Raw genomic sequence first — 19,947 nt, 5'->3', positions numbered from 1 at the left:
CTACCAGCTTCTTTTCACAGCTACTTAATGGCACCCAAATTATCTTTTAAGATATTTTTCTTCGAATCCCACCATTTATTAGCTGTGTAACATTGGGCAAGTAAATAGATCGTGTTCCTCATTTTAAAAAAATATCTATAAAATCTTGGGGCTGGAGATGATGCAGCAGTTAAGAGCACTCGCTACTGTTGTAGAGAAGTAGGGTGCAGTTCCCAGGGCCCACGTATTAGCTCACAAACATCTCTTAATTCCAGTTCCAGTGGATCTAATAGCTCTTCTGGCCTCACCCAGCACAGGCACCCAAGTGATGTACATATACAAATGAAGGCAAAACACTTACATACATAAAATAAGTCCTCAAAAAATTTAATAAATAAATGAGGCTAAGAGTAGTCATCTATTTTTAGGGTTCTATGATTAAATGAAATAATATGTACAAATGTATACAATAGTGTTACATGAATTAATTATTAATTCTCCTAAGGAAAAAAACAGAAGGTCCTGAAAAAAAAGAAAAGACATAGGGTTGAGGGTATAACTTAGTGGTTGAACATATGCCTGGCATGCATACAGACCTGGATTTCATTCCTAGCACTGCAAAATAATAAAAATAAAAATAAACTGACAAGATGTACAGTGAATTCTTTCATCCTCACATAATCTTGCAGTCTCTAGTTGGTACTCTAAAAATATTTTCCATGAAGACACATATAGTTAGGTTCTAGGTGCCATCAATATAGAATTCTACAAACTTTTGACAAATTTGGCCTTGAAAATAACCAAGTAGTTTGTATTATATTATTTGTATTATTTTCTATAAACTGCTTTTTATGTATCTGACATATCTCATATAAAGCTCATTCATTTGCTCTTGGGATCTTGATTCAATTATTTAAACTACCATAGTATGGCATACACTGAAATAGATTCTAACCCCTCAACTTTTACTTCAAAGATTTTTATTGTGCTATTTTTTAACAACTTGATTAATCATAAGTATGCTCTGTTGATGATTTAATCATGTTTTATCTGTTCAAGCCTAATTATTCTTCAAAGTCCTTCGTTCTTTGTGAAATCTTCCCCTCGTATACACTGAGATTTCCTGTTTGCTTCCTCTTTTTATTGTATGGTCATGATTATTAAATTGAGAAGGCTATTTATTAGGTTTTTTTCTTTTAAGATTTATATAGTCTTAGAAGTGTTTGTCTACCTGTATGTATGTGTGCCACAGGTGCCAGTAGAGTGTCAGATTCCCTGGAAGTAGAGTTGCATGCAGATGGCTGAGCCTCCTTTTAGAGCTAGGAACTGAACTCGGGTCTTCTGCAAAAGCATCAAGTATTCTTAATAGCTGAGCCACCTCTACAGACCCATATTTACCAGTTTTGAACTTAATTTTCTCTTTCTTTTTTTAATTAGCCAAAAATGCCTTTAACTACAGTACTTGGTAGGCAGAAGTAGGTGGATCTCTTAAACTTCAAGGGTTGCCTGCTCTATAAAGAGTTCCAGCTAGCCAGAGCTATACAGTGAGACTCTGCTTCAAATGAAAAAAAAAATTAATTACACACACACACACACACACACACACACACACACACACACACACACGTGCGTGCACACGCAATTTGGAAGAGCTGGTTCTTTCTTTCTACCATATGGGTCCCAAGAATGACCACAGATCATCAGGTGTGGCAGCAAGAGCCTTTCTTTACTCAACCAGGCTATCTTGCATCTGATCAAAGTTTCTTAACCTATAAGAAAATTAAACTGCTTGCCTTATCTATTTACATCAATTTATAAGTATCACAAAATGATCTAGTTGAAAAGAATGACTGCTGAGAGAAGAAAACACCTTTATACTAAAACTAGTTTAAAATGGATAACTTAAGATGTCTTTTATTACTACAAATGCATCTTTATATTTTGAATTAGTTTGAGCTATTTGCTTCACACAGCCTGTAACAAATACTAAAGCAACCAAAACATCCACTAAGGAGGGTGATTCAATAAACTACAAAATATAGAATCCTATACAGCCATTTAAAATGATTCGGCAAAGATCGATTTATATCAGAGTTGTGCAAAGTATATTTTAAAAAGTATATATAATATGATCCTATTAAAACATATGTCTTAAAATGATATTAAAATGCACAGTAAAGCCAGGTGGTGGCGCATGCCTTTAATTCCAACACTTGGGAGGAAGGGACAGGTGAATCTCTGTGAGTTTGAGGCCAGCATGATCTACAGAGTGAGTTCCAGGAAAGCCAGGACTGTTTCACAGAGAAACCCTGTCTTGAAAAACCAGAAAAAAAAAAAAAAAAGATATATAGGAAGAGGCTAATCTTAGATATATCTGGAAAACCATACTATATATATATATATATATCCATTTATTTAATAGATTCTTAGACATGGCACTAAGTGCTAGGGATACAAAACCAGAAATAATCCTTCAGTCCTCAAGAATGCTAGAGTAGAAGGGAAACACTCTGTCAAACTATACCAAAAATAAATGCCACTATTAGTTAAGTATTATAAAGAAGTGCCTGATACTCTAAATACATACAAATGAGAAAAACTTACTTAGAAAAATAATGGGAAGTTTCTTTAAGTGATAAAAGAATGAGGTAATGAGGAAAGGACATTTTTAAAAAAAATATTATTACTTTTTTTTTTGCTTAAGAGCAGAAGGAAAATACACTGCTTTTGCTTTTCCACCAATAGCAACAGTAAATGTAAAGAGAACCTGTAATTTTTTTAAACTTTGGTATTTTTCCTCTGAAAAAGTTGTAGTGTAGCTTATATGTATACATGTTTACAGATGACCATTTATGACTGGATAATCTAACAGCAGGGGTGGAGGTTGAGCTCATGTCTAGAAAAGACTGATTTTCCCTCTTAGCGGCCATTAATTGCTTGCAACTCTTTCATCTAGTGGTGGGGCCTTGGGAGATATTAATGGAATTTGCAGGTTGTATTTTTATGTGTGTGTACACATGCGTGTGCATGCGTGCGTGCGTGCGTGCGTGCGTGTGTGTGTGTATGTGTATAAAACGACAATTAAAGAGTAGGTTGTGAGGTTGAAAGGGATTGGGGAGACATGAGAAGAGCTGTAGCTGAGGAAGTGTAGAGTGGAAATGATGCATATATTATGCTTAAAAATTACAAAAGTGGATCACAGTGTACTAAAATTATTAAATCATTCAAACTGATTTGCATTTGTACCTTCTATTTAAAAAAAATCATCTCCCATCACAACCATAAATTTAACTAAAAATCAGAAACACCTAAAAATTTAAAGCCTGTAGTCTACAACATATTGTGAACCAGATAACCAACCACATGTAAAATTTAGTTTGCTCTAAGTCTAAGTTGATAAACCAGTCGTGGATAACATAGCTTAACCCAAAACAGTTCTATAAGGCACACGAGCTAACCATTACATGGGAAAGTTATGTGTAAAAATAAACTTGAAGAGAATACTAGAGTAATCAAAACAAAGTTTTCTTTCCTTTGAAGTCTTCCAGAATTCTTAATACATAGGCCCCAAATCATTTACCTAAAATTTTAAGTCTAAAATGGCTCTGAAAACTAAAAGTTTTAAAATAACAAATTCAGCCCTGAACTGTTGTAAGATTTCAAAAAAAAATTTCATCTGCTCTAACCACTCACAAGTCCTTCTAAGGGATGTTATTCAATAAATACAAGATATATCATAATCTTCCTTTAAAATCCCAAGATTTCTAAATTTCAAAACAAATGTGGTAGGAGTTTCCCAGAATGCACCATGAACCTATACTAAGACACAGTAAGGGAACCCTTGTCAACATATTATCATGGAGCTTACTTTCTAAAAAGTATAAAAAAAGGAAGCACTGGACTCAAACATGATGGAAACTCAACCAAAAAAGATCATGCTGCCTCAAAACCTAATAAAAATTTACAAAACAAGTGGTCTGAAATGATGTAAAACAAATGTTTATTCTTATAACATTGGATGCAATACCATTACATCTCAGACTTGTAAGACTTGAAAACAAGAGAATGAAGACCTTCACATAGTCATTGTTAAGTTTTTCTGAAAGTTACTTTAAAAAGTTAGGTCAATATGGACCACTTTAAAAGTTTTAGTCAAACAAATCTAGGCCTGGTTTTGGTAGTTAACATTATACTACTACTCTAAAAACTTTATTTATTTATTTATTTATTTATTTATTTATTTATTTATTTATTTATTTATTGTGTGTACCTAACCCCTGACCCCTGTTTGTTAGAAGTCAGGTTATCAAGTTTGGTGGCAAGAGCTTTTACCTGCTCAATCATCTCTCTGGCCCTATACTTTATCATGATTCATTCATCACACACGTTTTAGAACATACTGAGTTCTATGTAATGATTTAAGTAACTAAAATCTCACTCCTTCATTTGTCAACTCAGTAGCAAATTTCTACCAATTTAACTATGTTGCTGTGAGAAGGAATGAAAATGAAACACACAATGATGACTGGAACCACAACTCATTTTGGTAAGCAATTCTTATTTTTTTCTTCCATCAAGCAATTTTTTTTTATACAGGTTATATAACTGACCATATGTTTTTGTCTCACCTATCCTGTGGTAGATGAGATATAAAATGATTAAGATAGATCATAGGACACACAAAAGCAACAGAATCCTTTTAGAAAAGAAAAAAAAAAAAAAAAAAGAGCAATCAACCAGAATAGAAGAACTTCTGTTGTTCAAATAGGCTACTGGCAAATATATAGAGTATTTAAGACAGACTTAGAAATTCCTGTTTTTTTTTGTTTTTTGTTTTTTTTTTCCTTTCTTTTTGAGACAGGGTTTCTCTGTGTATCAGCTCTGATGTTCTTGGAACTTGCTTTGTAAAACAAGCTGGCTGCCTGCCTCTGCCTCCCTAGTGTTGGGTGGAATTAAGGGTGTGAGCCACCACCACCTTTTATAAGTATATGCTTCAATCTTGGTGTTTTATTAATTGACATAATTCCCAGGTTGTTTTTTTTTCTAGATATGAAAATCCATACTGGAAAGAAAGTGCTAAGGCGAGTAAGTTCAGACTCAATAAATAATATGATTACTCTAGATAAAGAAATAAGTTGCTATATATGTGCTGTCCTTAGCTTGGAAGAAAAAAAAATCACTTTAAGTGATGGAGGCACATCATTTACAGGGAAAAATATAAAAATATAATATCCCAAAATAGCCAAGTAGTGGTGGTGCATGCCTTTGATCCTAGCACTTGGGAGGCAGAGGCAGGCAGATCTCTGTGGTTTGAGGCCAGCCTGGTCTACAAAGCTACAAAGAGAAACCCTGTCTCAAAAAAACAAAACAAATTATATCTCCAAATATGTCAAATTGCAATTCATTCAAATGTATTACACCAGTTATTTTTTGTTAGTATATAAAAATCTTTCCTGCCCTGGGTTTCGATTCATGTGAAATAAAACTTGACCCCTGCCACATACACATAAATACACATAGCATTTCATTCTATCAATCAGTGCTTCCATGATGCATAATTGAAGAAAAATGTAATTACACTTAAATGTAAGTCTTGCCCATTAGGTCAGCTTACCAGATTTGTGCTTCTTGTGTTTTCCTTTCTTTTTAATGATCAATAACTTATTTTGGATCTCAGGTTTGTAAGACTTGAAGGCAAGAGAATGAAGACCTTCACGCTTTCTTTGTAAATTTTCATTTAAAACATCTTTCAGTTTCTTTTTTTTCTTTTTCTTCTTTTTCGTCCTCATCTTAGTTAGTTTTAGTTTTTTGTGGTTCTGCAATGAGTGCTCTAACAAAAGATCTCTCACAACTTTGTGGCAGTTAATGTCTTGATGATCGATGTGACTCCCATTTATATGAATTTGGCAAGATTTCAGAGCGTTTTCTTTTAGTGGACTGGGTTCTGTCTTTATTGTGGAAGCTTCACCATATTTTTCCTGATTTTCTATAAACCTTATTTCACCTGGACTTAGTGGCTCTCCAAAGCCAGTAACTTCTCCTGGACTTCTGGGCTTCTCCAAATTTTCTTTACAACTATCAGTTTTTTCAATTTCACAGGGCCTGTGTAGTTTAATGTCACAGTTGGATTTTACTTCCATTTCAACAGAGATGTCATGATTATCAAAGTTCATTTTAGCAGGACAACGGGCTGGACCAAAATCAATTTCCTGCTCTTTCTTGAAGGCTGAGGGCAGACTTTCTCTATTACATCTGTGATCTCCATTACTTGTACTTACATAGTCACACTTGAATTTCTCCAGTTTAATTCGAGGAACTCTTTTGACTTTAATGGGTGGAACTGGAAATTCTGGGGCCTGAAAGGGTCTTTGTTTATAAATCCGTACATCTGCACCGCAGAATTGTGGAAAGTGCACATAAGCGTTCTCTAGATAGTCATAGCCAAGGATGACTTCCCTACACTCATGAATGGGCTGCCCAAGCACAGCATCCTGAACTTCTTTCTGTGTTTCATACACAAAGTCACAGAGCCCTTTAAGTAACCACACCTTTTGGTAGAAAGGTAGCTCGTGAAAAGGTTTTTCTTCCAATGGATTAACTTCTCCAAGAACCTTGAAAAACTGAGGACACAAGCCAAGTTTTTCAGCACAGTCATCAGGATTTTCAGTCTGTCCTACAGCAGTGTACCACTGTTGTACTGTCTGTCTCAGCACTGCTTCCCAAGTCCTGTAAGGCAAAGCAGGTCTTCGATGTAAGGTCGGCCTGCGGTGGGGAGGACTTAGTAAAGAAGTCATTATTTTAGACAGAAAGGCATTACACTGAGGCATCAGAAGACAGCGTTCCAGCTCATAAAAAACAATTTCTGGTAAGTTTAGAATCTGTTGGGCTAAACAAAGGAAATGCCCAATGGCTGGAATTTCCCACATGTTCTCCATACAGGCTGGCGCTGCTTGAGCAAGAAGTTTTCTTTCCCACTCTTCTACTTCCTTCTGGCAAGCTTCTTCTGCTTCTTTTTTTTCTTGCTCCCGAAGCCTAAACAAAATTTAAATTATACTACTATTACTTAAAGACAGCAGCATAAAACACTGAAATTTAAAGTTATATTTATCTTCAGAAATTAAGACAAGTGTTTTCATTTCCACATCAGTACTAAGTGTGCCCTTAACAGTATGCTGTGCCTCAATCCCCATAAGGAAATACATACTCTCCTGCATCCTCAGTTTTATGGTGTACAGTTTGTAGAATGTCTGTCTAGCATGTAAGAAACTCTGGTTTGGTATCTAGCACTTCGTAGATAGTAAATAATAACAACAACTTAAATAAAAAGTTATGTGCTTTATTAGACAGAAAAAACAGAACTATAAAGAAACTGCAGGGGATAGAGAGATGGCTTGACTGGTAAAGTGCCTGTTGCATAAGCATGAGGTTGTGAGTTCAGCTCCCAGCACCCATGCAAAAGCTAGGCATGGTGATGTGCAGCTGTGAACCCGTATGTGTGTGTGTGTGTGTGTGTGTGTGTGTGTGTGTGTGTGTGTGTGTGTGTGTGTGTGTGTGTGTGTGTGTGTGTGTGTGTGTTGGGGGTGTGTGTGCAAATAGTAAAGACAGGTGGATCCCAGAAACTCATTGACTACACAGTTCTGCCAAGTACCGAAGTATAGGTTTAGTGAGAGACCCTGTCTGAAAAAAATAAGATGGAGAGTGATAAAGGAAGACATCTGATGCTGAGCTAAGGTCTCTAAACACACGGGCACCTGCATATATACGAACACACATCTCAGAAACATGTACACACATCACAAACACAAAAAATTGTATTACTAGCCAATATATAAAATAAGTCAAGACACCCATCACAGATAAATGGAAAAGGAAAATGTGGTAATGTACACTCAATGGCATATTACTTAGCCATTAAAGGAATTAATTTTTGTTATTTGCAATGTGAACAAAACTGGAAATAGTTATGTAAGAGAAACAAACCAGATACACAAAGACAAAAGCTACAAGTTTTCACTCGTTTGTAGAAACTACAAAATCAATCTCATGGAAGAACCAAGTGAAATAATGTTCTCAAAAGACCAGGAAAAAGGAGAACACAGAATGCAGCAGTCAGAAAATACCAAAACACAGACAAGAATAATTCTGGGTTTCAGCAACTGTGCTCTTTTAAGGCAAATACACACTAAGAAAACCATATTGACAAATATCAGGAGCTTTTTTTTTTTTTTCTTTTACAGAACAACCCTATTTACAGTTTGGGCTGAGAGTACACATTGTCATCTCACTTTTATTAAAAAAGTAAGATACAGATACCTCTATTAGTGTTTTAGTATGTACGTGTATTTGACCATCCAAACACTGTTAAGTATTATTAACAAAATTCAGCTGAGGGCTAGCAAGATGGCTCAGAGGCAAAGCCACTTGTTGCCAAGCCTGATGACCTGAATTTGACCTCCAGGATGGAAAGAAAGAATAAGCTCCCACAAGTTGTCCTCTTGAGTTCCAAATACCTGCTATATGCAGGTAAGGAACAAACACGAATATATTAACATTTTTTTAAAAAAAATTTCATGATACTATGCCACAAAAGCAAAAACAGAACGTACAAAAAGCTACTCTCTCTAAAATATGTTTATAATTTTGAAGAATTTAATTTTTACTACATGGGAGTGACAGTAGTATGTTGGTAGAATCTGGCTTCTTCCTTTTATGTTGGCAGAAAGCCCTAACAATGGTCAGAAGCCCAGGACCAAAGTACCCATGATTCAGTGTCTAGTTATTCCACATGTCCTGCAACATAAATGTTTATGTATTGTCCTGAAGAAACAACACACCAAGAAAAATCAGGCTATAGAATATGTTAAAATTTTGACCAAGAGAATGAAAAGTCAGGAATAGATTGTCAAGTGACATACACTCTCTACAACTAACTTAAGGATATTTTAAAAAGCCATATGGAAACCCATTTTATAAGCATTTAATTAGTTACCCTACACAGGGAATTTTGCTTCTCCTCAAAGACATACATTGCCAAATAAAAAGCCCAGTGCCAGGTATGTGTTACCTTCCCTTGAGTAGTTGGTCAGAGGTATCCCAGAGACCCTCAAAGTAATACAGGCTATTGGCATTGCTCTTGCTTGTCTACTAGAACTTAATGGAAAGACCTTATTGCTAAAGACACCACATATATAGGTCATGGAACATGGTGAAATCAAGTTGGTACTGAGCAGAAAGCTTCTTCCCCACTGCCTTTTATAGTGTTGGAAGGTGTGATATAGGCTGCTAGGTAAAAAGTCAAGAGTCTCACCTAGCTGAAAACCCTGTGAGCTACAATAATAACCACCAAGGCAAGATATGCTCATGGGTGCATGGCAGTACCCATGGCAGTACCCAGTTATGGGGATAACCAACCACTTTCTGGATGGTTTATTAAAGCCTGCTCCACAGAAGAAAATGAATGCTTGGTGGGGTAGTTTGAAAGAAAATGACCACTATTAGGAGATGTGGCCTTGTTGGAGTAGGTGCAGCCTTGTTAGAGGAAGTGTGTCACTGGAGGGGTGGGCTTTGAGGTCTCCTTTGTTCAAGCTACAATCAGTGTGACACACAGTTGCTTCTGCTTCCTGCAGATCAAGATGTAAAATTCTCAGCTCCTTCTCCAGCACCATGTATGCCTGCATGCTGCCATGTCCTGTCATGATAATGGACTAAAAAACTGTAAGCTAGCCTTAATGAAATGTTTTCCTTTATAAGGGTTGCCTTTTAAGACATCATGATCATGGTGTCTCTTCACAGTAATAAAAACCCTAACTACCACACATCTGGTAATTAGGACCCATGGTTGGGGACCTCACAGACCCCTGGAAGGAGCCTACAATTGTTCTGCTAAATGGACAGAATATCAAACTGACTTCTAAATCCATCTCTCTCTGCACACAGATGAGTACAGCTATCAGACCTCATTAGAGATGTACAGCAGATGATGGCAAACACAGGAACTCCTAACTAGTCAAAATGTAGAGAGTATGTGTCCGTGGAATGTTCAGCCATAATTAGGACAGCTATATCACAACCCCACCCCAATATTCAGAGACCACTGTGGAAGAGGGGTTGTAAGAGTCAAGAGTTAAGGGAAGGACAGGAGCAAAAACAATTTCTGAACATGTCAGGAATGCTGCATTTATGAACTCACAGCAGCTGTGGCTGCTGGCACAGGACCCATATAAGATTAAGCGAATCAGCTGGAGCCTCCTGAGGCCTGGAGACAGCACACAGGGGAACCCATCCCAGCGGACCATCCCATCCAGAGTCTGCCAGAGTCCTAGTCCTGCCTCCACCCGCAGGAGGAGGTAGGTGTGGGCTTGTTTCTGACCACCTTCTGGTGCCCTGCTCAGAGCCTCCTGAGGGTTGGGGCCTGTACACGGGGACCCCGTCCAGGCCAAACAGCCTATCCAGAGTCTGCCAAGGTCCCTGTACTACTTCCACCTCCAACCACGGGAAGAGTATTGGGCCTGCTTGCACCCACCAGAAGAGAACCTTGGACCCGTATCCACCAGGACAGGAAGAGACTCTACCTGCACCTACTAGAAGAAGGGATGGGAAGAAAACAATATAAAAATACATTCAACAACAGAATAACCAATATGACACCACCAGAGTCTAGGGACTCTACACCAGCAAGACCTGAACATCCCAACGCAGATGAAGCAGAAGAAAATGACCTTTAAAAAAACTTCATGAAAATAATAGAGGTCCCCAATGAGAATATGAGAAAATCCCTTAAAGAAATGGAAGAAAACACAAACCAAAAAATACAAGAAATCAACAAATCTCTTAAAAAAGGCCAAGAAAAAACCAATCAAACAGATGAAGTAAACAATTCAAACAGTGCAAGACCTGAAAACTGAAATAGAGACAATAAAGAAAACACAAACTGAGGAAATGCTGGAAATAGAAAAACTGGGTAAACAACCAGGAACTACAGATGCAAATATAGCCAACAGAATACAAGAGATGGAAGAGAGAATCTCAGGCATTGAAGATACACTAGGAGAAATAGATTCATTTATCAAAGAAAATTTTAAGTGCAACAAATCCCTAACACAAAATATCCAGGAAATATGAGACACCGTGAAAAGACCAAACCTAAGAACCGACCTCAAAGGTGCAGAAAACATATTCAACAAAATCATGGAAGAAAATTTTCCCAACCTAAAGAAAGACATGCCAATGAAAGTACAAGAAGCTTCCAGAACACCAAACAGAGTGGACCACAAAGCAAAGTCCCTCACCACATAATAATCAAAACACCAAACATACAGAATAAAGAAAGAAGAGCAGCAAAGGAAAAAGGCCAAGTAACATATAAAGGCAAGCCTATTAGAATTAAACCTGACTTCTCCATGGAAACTCTGAAAGCCAGCAGGTCCTGGATAGATATTCTACCTACACTAAGAGACCACGGATGCCAGCCCAGACTACTATACCCAGCAAAGCTTTCAATCACTATAGATGGAGAAAACAAGATATTCCATGACAAAACCAGATTTAAACAATACACATATACTAATCCAGTCCTACAGAAAGTTCTGGAAGGAAAACTACAACCCAAGGAAGATAACTACACCCACAAAAACATAGGCAATAGATAATCCCACTTTACCAACATCCAAAAGAGAAAAGGGGTGGAAATCTACACACAATACCACCACCGCCAACAAATCCAAAACAAGAATGAACAATTGGGCCGGGTGTTGGTGGTACACGCCTTGAATCCCAGCACTTGGGAGGCAGAGGCAGGCAGATCTCTGTGAGTTAGAGGCCAGCCTAGTCTACAGAGCCAGTGCCAGGTTAGGCTCCAAAGCTACTCAGAGAAACCCTGTCTCGAAAAACCAAAAAAGAATGAACAATCAATGGTTATTAATATCCCTCAATATTAATGGTCTTAACTTGCCTATAAAAAGACACAGGCTGACAGAATGGATATGAAGACAGAATCCATCCTTCTGCTGCAAACAAGAAACACACCTCAACTTCAAAGACTGACAGTACCTCAGAGTTAAGGGTTGGAAAAGATTTTCCAATCAAATGGACCCAAGAAACAAGTGGGTGTAGCAATTTTAATATTTAACAAATTAGACTTTAAACTAAAATCAATCAAAAGAGATGAAGAAGGTCATTTCATATTCATCACAGGAAAAATCCATCAAGCTGAAGTCTCAATTCTGAACATCTATGCCCCAAATACAAAGGCATCCACATCCGTAAAAGAAACATTACTAAAACTCAAATCACACATAAAACCTCACACACTTATAGTGGGAGACTTCAATACCCCACTCTCACCACTAGAAAGGACCACCAGACAGAAACTTAACAAAGAAAAGAACTAACAAAAGTTACGACCCAATTGGGTTTAACAGACATCTAGAGAACATTCCATCCAAATGCAAAAGAATATAATAACTTCTTCTCAGCGACACATGGAACCTTCGCTAAAATTGACCACGGACTCATCAATATAGCAAACCTCAACAGGTACAAAAAAATTGGAATAACCCCCTGTATTTTATCAGACTATCATGCTTTAAAGTTAGAATTCAACAACAAGGATTGCAGAAAGCCTACAAACTCATGGAAATTGAACAATGCCAATCGCACCATTCCTGGGTCAAGGAAGAAATAAAAAAAGAAATTAAAAGCTTCCTAGAATTCAATGACAATGAAGATACAACATACCCAACCTTATGGGACACTTTCAAAGCAGTGCTAAGAGGAAAGTTCATAGCACTAAGTGCACACATGAAGAAACTGGAGAATAGTCACACTAGAGAATTAACAGCACAACTGAAAGCTCTAGAACAAAAAGAAGCAAACTCACCCTGGAAGAGTAGACACCAGGAAATAATCAAATTGAGGGCTGAAATCAATAAAGCAGAAACAAAGAAAACAATACAAAGAATCAACATAACAAACAGTTGGTTCTTCAAGAAAATCAACAAGATAGACAAACCTTTATCCAAACTTACCAAAAGGCAGAGAGAGAGAGAGAGCATGCTGACTAACAAAATCAGAAATGAAAAGGGGGACGTAACAATGGACACTGAGGAAATCCAGAGAATCATCAGGTCGTACCCTGAAAACCTGTACTCCACAAAATTTGAAAATCTAAAGGAAATGGACAATTTTCTGGATAGATATCACCTACCAAAATTAAATCAAGAACAGATAAGCAATTTAAATAGACATATAACCCCTAATGAAATAGAAGCAGTTATCAAAAGTCTTCCAACCAAAAAAAGTCCAGAACCAGATGGTTTCAGTGCAGAATTCTACCAGGAATTCAAAGAACAGTTAATACCAATTCTCCTCCAAGTATTCCACACAATAGAAGCAAAAGGGTCATTGCCAAACTATTGTTACAAGGCTTCAATTACCTTGGTACCCAAGCCATACAAAGACACAACTAAGAAAAGAGAACTACAGACCAACATCCCTCATGAATATCGATGCAAAAATACTCAATAAAATACTAGCAAATCAAATCCAAGAACATATCAGAAATATCATCTACCATGATCAAGTAGGTTTCATCCCTGGGATGCAAGGTTGGTTCAACATACGAAAATCCATCAACGTAATCCACCATATAAACAAACTGAGAAAGACAAACCACATGATCATCTCACTAGATGCTAAAAAGCCTTTGACAAAATCTAACACCCCTTTATGATAAAGGTCCCGGAGAGATCAGGGATAACAGGAGCATACCTGAACATAATAAAAACAACATACAGTAAACCAACAGCCAACATCAAACTAAATGGAAAGAAACTCAACGCGATTCCTCTAAAATCATGAACAAGACAAAGTTGTCCACTCTCTCCATATCTCTTCAATATTGTACTTGAAGTTCTAGCTAGAGCATTAAAACAACAAAAGGAGATCAAGGGAATACAAATTGGAAAGGAAGAGGTCAAACTTTCACTGTTTGAAGATGATATGATAGTTTACATAAGTGACCCAGAAAAACTCTACCAGGGAGCTCCTACAGCTGATAAACACATTCAGCAAAGTGGTAAAATGCAAGATTAACTAAAAAAAAAATCAGTAGCCCTACTATATACAGATGATAAGAGGGCTGAGAAAGAAATCAGAGAAACATCACCCTTTACAATAACCACAAACAACATAAAATATCTTGGGGTAACACTAACCACAAATAAGTGAAAGACCTGTATAGCAAGAACTTTGAGTCTTTAAAGAAAGAAATTAAAGAAGATACCAGAAAATGGAAAGATCTCCCCATGCTCATGGATAGGTAGGATCAACATAGTAAAAATGGGCAATCTTGCCAAAAGCAATCTACAAATTCAATGCAATCCCCATCAAAATACCGACACAATTCTTCACAGACCTTGAAAGAACAATATTCAACTTTATATGGAGAAACAAAAGACCCAGGATAACCAAAACAACCCTGTACAATAGAGGAACTTCCGGAGGCATCACCAACCCTGACTTCAAGCTCAATTATAGAGCCATAGTCCTGAAATCAGCTTGGTAATGGCACAAAAATAGCCAGGTAGACCAATGGAATCGAATTGAAAACCCTGATATTAACCCACACACTTACGAACACCTGATTTTTTACAAAGAAGCTAAAGACATACAATGGAATAAAGAAAGCATCTTCAACAAATGGTGCTGGCATAACTGGATGCTGGCATGTAGAAGACTGCAGATAGACCCATGCAGATAGATTCACCATGCACAAAACTTAAGTCCAAATGGATGAAAGACCTCAACATAAATCCAGTCACACTGAACCTCTTAGAAGAGAAAGTGGGAAGTACTCTTGAACGAATTGGTTTGGGAGACAGCTTCCTGAACATTACACCTGTAGCACAGACACTGAGATCGACAATTAATAAATGGGACCTCCTGAAACTGAGAAGCTTCTGTAAGGCAAAGGACACAGTCAGCAAGACAAAATGACAGACCACAGAATGGGAAAAGATATTCACCAACCCCATATCTGGCAGAGTGCTAATCTCCAAAACTTACAAAGAACTCAAGAAGCTAGTTTCCAAAACACCAAATAATCCAATTAAAAAGTGGGGTACAGAACTAAATAGAGAATTCTCAACAGAGAAATCTAAAATGGCTAAAAGACACATAAGAAAGTGCTCAACATCCTTAGCCATGAGGGAAATGTAAATCAAACAACTCTGAGATACCATATTACTCTTATCAGAATGGCTAAAATAAAAAATACCAATGACTGTTTATGCTGGAGAGGATGTAGAGAAAGGGGAACACTCCTCTACTGCTGGTGGGAGTGCAAACTCGTACAGCCACCTTAGAAATCAGTATGGCGATTCCTCAGGAAAATGGGAATCAGAATACCACAAGATCTAGCAATTCCACTCTTAGGCATATATCCAAAAGATGCACATTCACACAACAAGGACATCTGTTCATCTATGTTCATAGCAGCATTATTTTTAATAGCCAGAACCTGGAAGCAACCTAGATGCCCCTCAACTAAAGAATGGATAAAGAAAATGTGGTACAGTTACACAATGGAGTACTACTCAGTGGGAAAAAATGGAATCTTGAAATAGGCAGGCAAATGGATGGAACTAGAAGAAACCATCCTGAGTGAGGTAACCCAGTCACAAAAAGGCAAATAGGGTATGTACTCACTCATATATGGATTTTAGACATAGAGCGAAGCATGTAGACATACCAGCCTACAATCTACACCTCCAGAGATGCTAGGAAAAAAGGAGGACTCTAAGAGGGACAAACAAGGTACCCTGTAGAAGGGGAAAGGGACAAGATCTCCTGAGCTAATTGGGAGCATGGGGGAAGGGGAGAGGGAATTAGGAGAAAGAGATGGGTAGAAAGGGAAGGGGAGGAACATTAAATAGCAGAATAGAGGATAAGAAAACAAAACAGTAAAACAACGATGATGATAACCAGTAGAGACAGGGAACAAAAAAGCATCATAGTCTCCCGGGGGCAATACATAAATAACTAACATCAATGCATTACTCTTTGTTCTGATAGAGAAAAATTACATGTTTCTAAAGAGATGGAAAGAAAAGCAACCAGTGCTTAGGAGCAGAATAAAAAAGGAAATTTAAGCAGATAAAAAAATAAAGCAGTTGCCTAAAGCAGTGTTAAGCAACCTTTGGTTATTAGGTGAGTGACATGGTAATTTCTGAAACTCACGACCATCTGTAATGGGATCTTATGCCCTCTTCTGGCATGCAGGCATACACGCAGACAGAGCACTCATATATAAATAAATAAAAAAAAGTAGTACATGGTTTTAGAATGTTAACTGAAGATACTAAGCCTTCTGTTTGAGGGAGGATCATAATAGTAAAAGACAATCACTCATTAAAAATCAAATGAACAAAACCTGGCCCTTATTTCTTCTTTCTAGATAAAGCTTTTTGTTGTTGTTCCTTATAGGCCTGGAGAACATTTACCTGCTACTGTATGAAATACTAACAGAAATTCTAACTAGTGTTATTTTAACCATGAATTCATGACTTAGAAAAAGCACTGCTTAAAAAAAAAAAAAAAAAAAAGCACTGCTAAGGATGAATGGCTTTACCTCACCCCCATCACATTTGAAAGTATCCTCACTAGTTTTGCAAACTTTTAGTGAATGCTTACTATAAATGAAGGAAGAAAAAAAAAATCAATCCCCCCTTCTCAAGAGTTTGCAATCTAGAAAAAAAAACATAGAAGTTCCAATTAAACATCATCCATTAGGAAACACTACAATATAAGTAAACTGACAGCATGACAAAGGAAAGCTAAAAGATCTGCATTTTAAAATAAGTAATATATATTGTATTTTAGGAATACTAGTCACTCATATCAAATTTATTAGCCAAGTTTTTTAACTTGTATGCTAAACAACAGAGTCTCACAGTTAAAAAGGAACTAAAAATTTAGTAGGGAACTTACAGAAGCCCTTGCAGGGTCAGAGACACAAATTTAAAAGAGCCGCAAAGTAACCTCAACTATATCTATATACTTCTCCAAAGAATTAAGACTTCCAGTAGTATTTCACATTTCTGAAAACAAGAACCTAGGATAGTCAAAAACTCCTACTACCACTTTTGCCAAGATACAAAGTCTCCTATCTCAGACTGCTGCTTCATGTTGTGTCTATACAGTTCCATGTGAGAAATATATACCTGATCCCACACCCTCACCTCAGATGTGAGTGGGTATGAGAATATAACATCTTTGGCTTTTTTCCTGGAAAGTCAAGATTTGTACGGGGATTTAGTAAAAGTCTGGAAAGCTACAGAACAAATACAGGGTGACTAAATTGCACTACTATTTTTTGTTAGAGAATTTGAAAATAGATTATAAAGTCATGATTTTTATTTTACAAAAATGTAGAAACCACTTACTGTTTTAGTTACGATTTCCAAATCAAAATATGAGTTATTTTATTAAGGTATGGGAAACAATGAATATTTAAAGGATATAGTTTCTGGTAATGCAAATATTAAATTTTACAAAAAGCAATTGTGAGAATATTTTTAATACAATTAGGGTATCAAAACTACTATCTGATAATGTCATCTTCTGTACTGAGTAAGATGGTGCATGCCTGGGATCTCAACCTGCATCCCATAAGACAAAGAAACTAAACAAACAAGCACACACAAAAAATAATAAAAATACAGACTAACAGAATTTATGTAAGGAGAGTCATGTCCTTTTGAACAAATTTTATTTTTTGAAAAAATTATATACTTTTTTGTTCAATAACTGAGGTCTACAAAATATATTCTTTAAATGGATCAAAGTCACCATTAGAAATAAAATAAAGTGGTTGGGATAGTGTCAAGATTAGTTTAGCAACCATAAATTAACTAGATCTAACTCAATTTTCTAAGTCTCTAATAGTGTTGATGTTTCCTAAATCAAAAAGCCTTCACTGCACCAGCTAGCCCAGACTTCCTGCTGTCCTGTCAGCATTTTCATAAAGACAGCTAACTATAAATTTATCAGCTTAGCTATATTCCCAGCCCACAATGTAGTTTAATCTGCAAAACATACTAGAATGAGGAGAGCATGGATGCTGTTAAAGCAATTAAGAAACAATCTCATCAGTTAAAGTGAGAGATAAAAGAACTAGCTGAAGTCAGAAACAAGCGACACATATTGATATAAAAGATACTTGGGGAATAAACTATCAGAATCTTGGGGTGTATTTGAAATGTATGTAAGAAAATAGAAAAATTTCCACGATGAACCCCAGATTTCTAACCTGCATAATTTAATAGATGATAATACCATTTACCAAAAAGGGGCCCTGTAGTAATGCTGAGTCTTAAGAAGTAGGTCCATACAATTGTAATTAATTTTAGATATAAACAATTTAAAGATGCTATACCAAATATGTTTTGATAGCCTCTACACTTAACCCACCCTTTGCAGTACAGATTATCAACAGGCAACCTTATCCTCTAGGTTCTCTTGAGTTCATCAATGGAGACCTCTGGGAACTAATCAGAAAGTATTTATTTTATTCTTTTGGCTCCATCCTTATCTTGAGTGAAACCCTTCAATAGGAAATGTTGTACTTTCAAAACAACCTTTTCATAACTCCCTCCTGAGTACCAGAAACTACTCTCTCAAACCAGTCATAAAACAGCAAGGAAGAAATGCTTCCAAATTCATGTTTACAAAGCCAGTCTTACTCTGATATCAAAACTGATAAAAGCACAACAAAACAACAAAAAGAAAACAAAAGACAACATTCTTGATGGACACACATACAACAGTATTCAATAAAATACTCAAAAACCAAACTGAACAATACGTACAATGTACTTTTATTTTAGGTGTGTATGGTATATGCCTGTGGCATTTGGAGGCAAGAAGTCAATGCTGTTTTCTTCTATTATGCTCCTTTTGATCTGAGGCCTCACTTTGCAGCCCTGCTGTCCTGCAACTCGATGTGGACTAGTGTGGGCTGGAACCCAAAGATCCACCTGCCTCTGCTTTCCAAGCACTGAAACTAAAAGACATGTGCCATCTCACCAGACACTTTATCTTACTTTGTGGAGAAAGCCATCTCTTAATGAAAACATGAAATGCTAGTGAGTAAATAATAGTCTATTAAATACACATTTTGTGGGAGAGCTTTTTTTTTTATATATATATCAATCCAAACAGATGACAGCACACTATCACTTAAGTCAACATAGTATGGTAGTATATTACAATTTTCCTCCTTTTTTTCCTTTTTAAAAATTAAAGCTGGGCAGTAGTGGTACATGCCTTTAATCCCAGCACTCAGGAAGCAGAGGCAGGCAGATCTCTGTGAGTTCAAGGCCAGCCTGGTCTACAGAATGAGTTCCAGGACAGGCTTCAAAGCTACACAGGGAAACCCTGTCTTGAAAAACCAAACAGTGTGTGTATGTGTGTGTGCATGCCTGTGTGAGTGTGTGAGGGGTGTGCATGGTGAGGCTAGAGGTTGATGCCCTGTGTCTTCCTCTATAGCTTCCCAACTTATTTTGAAGCAGGATCTCCTACTGAGCTTAGAGCTGACTGACTGGTTAAGACTGGCTGAGTGGCACAGCCTTGGGAACCCTGTCTCTGCCTCCCGGTTCTGGATGTGTGCTACCACAGCCAGATGCTTATGTAGACACTAGGGATCAAATGCAGGTACACATGCTTGCTCAGCAGGTACTTTACCCACTAAGCCTTTTCCCCAGCCCAAATTGGTTTTATGAGATAGGATCTGATATAGACCATGTTGACCCTTAAACTCCCTACATAGTCAATTCCTGATCTTCCAAGTGCGAGATTATAGGTGCGCACCACCATGCTCAGCTCATTTGTACAATAATAAGTTGATTTTATAGTTAAAAATTACAAGTATGTAGTAACAACTTACATTACATGAAGCTCAATCTGACAGAA

General features: G+C 37.0%; 1 protein-coding gene across 6 annotated transcripts in view; it reads right to left on the bottom strand.

The window, feature by feature from the left end:
* The window catches only part of Kiaa2026 (KIAA2026 ortholog), a 73,229-nt gene that overhangs the window by 29,618 nt on the left and 23,664 nt on the right, over positions 1 to 19,947 (bottom strand). For all 6 annotated transcript variants that reach the window (XM_027406422.2, XM_027406424.2, XM_027406421.2 and 3 more), the window contains one exon: positions 5,594 to 7,011. In XM_027406422.2, coding sequence (XP_027262223.1) covers positions 5,594 to 7,011 — 1,418 coding nt within the window. The remainder of the gene's footprint in view (positions 1 to 5,593; positions 7,012 to 19,947) is intronic.

Source organism: Cricetulus griseus, chromosome 3 (assembly GCF_003668045.3).
Source record: "Cricetulus griseus strain 17A/GY chromosome 3, alternate assembly CriGri-PICRH-1.0, whole genome shotgun sequence".
In the NCBI taxonomy this organism is placed as follows: domain Eukaryota; kingdom Metazoa; phylum Chordata; class Mammalia; order Rodentia; family Cricetidae; genus Cricetulus; species Cricetulus griseus.
This window is presented reverse-complemented; position numbering and strand designations above follow the sequence as displayed.